At 31.8% G+C, this 3,669-nt stretch overlaps 1 protein-coding gene across 1 annotated transcript; it reads left to right on the top strand.

Annotated features, from left to right (window-relative positions):
* Window positions 1-236: 236 nt before the first annotated feature.
* On the top strand, window positions 237-3,434 carry LOC126889326 (profilin; the record flags this gene model as incomplete). Its single annotated transcript, XM_050657552.1, is given in 2 exon segments — window positions 237-336; window positions 2,824-3,434. A coding segment is annotated over 1 exon segment (98 nt), but the record flags the coding sequence as incomplete, so codon positions are not given.
* Window positions 3,435-3,669: the final 235 nt, after the last annotated feature.

The following is a 3,669-nucleotide window of genomic DNA, read 5'->3' as shown; positions in this document are numbered from 1 at the left end:
AACTGACGTGTATACTGGAAAGTTAACAATAAAGTTAATATCAACATAAAAATTGTGCTTTTTTGATATTCCTAACTCATCCTCAACCTCTTTCTTTCCACAATTTTTCTAGCACAAATCTTCTGTGGTTGTTATCATTCTGATCCTATAAAGGTCGACGACCGTGAACGGTATTTATTATCGAATCAGCAGCTGACATAGTTACGATTTTATTAACTTGTTATTTTTTGTTTCAGCTGTTGTAGTATCCCTTTATGAAGATCCAATCCAACCTCAGCAAGCAGCGTCAGTGGTAGAAAAGCTAGGTGATTACTTAATTACCTGCGGTTACTAGAGGTAAGCAGAGATTTTTATGAATAGTCAGTATCTAAAGGTGCATTTAAATGAAAGCGAACACGAACGAACGAATTCGTTCATTAAAATTATTGTATTTGTGGTATATTGTATTTGATACTAAAACATGGCGGATACGATTCGTATCGAGTGTTCGTAATCCCACTGCTGATTTTTCTTTACAAATTGTTTGAGAGGGCTGTTTGTTGTGTAGTCGTCAAAACTTGTATGTGTAAATATTTTTTATGGAATGGACGAATGAAAAGACACTTCAATTAATTGAATTACATCATATAATATACAGGGTGTAACAAAAATACAGGTCATAAATTTAATGACATATTCTGGGACCAAAAATAGTTCGATTGAACCTAACTTACAGTACGATAGTACAAATGTGCACATAAAAAAAGTTACAGCCCTTTGAAGTTACAAAATGAAAATCGATTTTTTCCAGTATATCGAAAACTATTAGAGATATTTTATTGAAAATAGACATGTGGCATTCTTATGGTCGTAGTATCTTAAGAAAAAATTATAGTGAAATTTGGACACCCCATAAAAATTTTATGGGGGTTTTGTTCCTTTAAACCCCCCAAACTTTTGTGTATGTTCCAATTTAATTATTATTGTAGTACCATTAGTTAAACACACTATTTTAAAAACTTTTTGCCTCTCCTTACTTTTTCGAAAAGCCAGTTTTTATCGAGATATTTTGAATATTTTTCAAATCCACCACATATTTTTATATGGCTAAGTACGATTATGGAGACTTGGTAATATGTAATATGAAAATTTATTTATGATTTACATTTTTAGGTATATTTTGAACCATATTAAAAAAGAAGTAATATCTCGATAAAAAGTGCCTTCTCGAAAAAATACAAAGAGGCAAAAAAGTTTTAAAAACACTGTGTTTAACTAATGGTACCGCAGTAAAAGTTTAATTGGAACATACACAAACATTTGGGGGGTTTAAAGGAACAAAACCCCCATAAAATTTTTATGTAAACATATTAAAAAAGAAGCCGCAACTCGATAAAAACTGCCTTATCGAAAAAATACTAAGAGGCAAAAAAGTTTTAGAAATATTGAATTTAACTAATGGTACCACAATAATAATTTAATTGGAACGTACACAAAAGTTTGGGGGGTTTAAGGAAACAAAACCCCCATAAAATTTTTATGGGGCACACAAATTTCACTATAATTCTTTTTTAAGATGTTCCTGCCATAAGAATGCCACATGTCCATTTTCAATAAAAAATCTCTAATAGTTTTCGATATATTCGAAAAAATCGATTTTCATTTTGTAACTTCAAAGGGCTGTAACTTTTTTTATGTGCATATTTGTACTAAGGTAAATTAGGTTCATTCGAACTATTTTTGGTCTCAGAATATGTGATTTAATTTATGACCTGTATTTTCGTTACACCCTGTATAGAAACGAGGAATGTTTATGGAATCCAAACTCGAAAGTATATAATATAAAAGAATAAACAATAAAACTGATGCTTGGAACAAAATTTCTACTGAAATGAATTGTGATGTCTCTGAACTAAAAAAAAATCGTTTTTGGCATCATTTAGATGAGAAAGATAGAAAGAGGGCTCTACGAAAGTTTGAGAAGATTTTGAGGAAATCCTAAATGTCGCTACCGCTAAAGCAAAATTGTAAAAATAATTCTGCGTATCGGACGCTTTAGCGATAGCGACATCTATTACAGAGAAATGAGAATACCCAGATCTAAACAATCTCTTGTAACCACTTTCTGGTAACATCCTTAATCTCTGCTTTTTACAAATTATAAGGCAAGGAGATAACAAGCTGCTTAAATGGTTTCGTTCCGATTCAGAGGTGTTCATGTAGCCCCACTGAAGATGTCCGGAGAGACAGAAACGTACTTATGGGGATGGCAGACCTCTGAACCGAAATGAAATATAAACTTTTTTAAATTTTCATTTTACTCATAATTTGAGTACACGGAATCAACTTTTGTTGGAATTTTTTTCTAGACGAATAGATGGAATGTGACTGCATATTGTAGACTACCGTTTGTCCTCTTTATTCGTCGCCTTTTTGCCTTCTTCTACTTCTGGTTCCTATCCGTTTCAGATGTGGGAAATCACATTGGCAATCATAACTTTGCTCGCTGCGACTCAAAACAGTTCCGTTGAGGTTTTCTTAAACCATGTTCTCAATTGTAATGTTATAAATTGTAAAATATTTTACAACTTATCAGATTTATTGTTTAGATCTGGGAATTCTCATTTCTCTATTATTGGTCCTGCTTCTTCTTTGTTGGAATGTATTTCATCTTGAATGATGCCTTCTTTACATATTCGTTATTTTGTTTTGATGTGTGCTGCCCGATGCCTTCACCACGGCAACACAACGTGTTTTGAACACAACCTTGTAATATTGCATAATTTTCTAAAAAAAATCCTGACTCGGTTGAATTCAATTAACGCATATTTTTCTTTGTTGCAGATAGTGTGTGCCGCTGTAAGCAGCCATGCCGTGCGGCGAAAAATTAATTATTATTAAATTTGTATTTTTTTCAAAATAACAGCGAACCGGCAATGCGTATACCGAGTGCATCATCATTAAAAAATACATGGAAAAAAGTCATAAAATCGGACAATATTGTATTTTCCTTTTTTTATCAAACAAACAACATAAAATATATATTATATATCGGTCAAAATCATTAATTTTTTCATCGTTGTCCATCGTGTGGTTCCAGTTATGTTACGAGGGTCATAATATTAAATTTATAACAAAAAAATTTGTCTTTTAAAACCTTTTATACAATACGTGACCTCCTAACACGACTGCGCCAATTTGCCAATCATAATTTATGACTGTGGTCTCAATTATCATTGTTTTTTAAGAGTATTTAGGATATTTTAAGTTTTTTTTTGAGAGTGTTTCGCAAACTTAACTGAGATAAGTTTCCGGAACATGATGTGATTTTTTTAATTATAATAAAGCGCATTTTTCTTGTTAAGCTTTTCTCATACCATTGCTATCTCTAAAAACATTTGATACTGAAGAACTTACAGTTTAGGATTTTTTAATAAAAAAATCTCTAGTCCTGCTGTCTCTATTTTATTTTCGACCCTTCTCCTTTCTCCTGGGCTCCTGTGCTTTTTGTAATAGTGCCGATGTGGGATCTAAAAACGGAATTTATCAGAAAAAGGGTTAGAGTAAGCACACAATATTTATACGGTTTAACAGTGTAAAGTGAAATTTGTTTATTGGCTTTTTAAGTTTTCAAAAAAAACCTTTTGCTTTAGGTTATAAAACATTTTTTTTGTTAAAAATGAGACAGTG

Source organism: Diabrotica virgifera, chromosome 8, assembly GCF_917563875.1.
Source record: "Diabrotica virgifera virgifera chromosome 8, PGI_DIABVI_V3a".
Taxonomy (NCBI): Eukaryota; Metazoa; Arthropoda; class Insecta; order Coleoptera; family Chrysomelidae; genus Diabrotica; species Diabrotica virgifera.
This window is presented reverse-complemented; position numbering and strand designations above follow the sequence as displayed.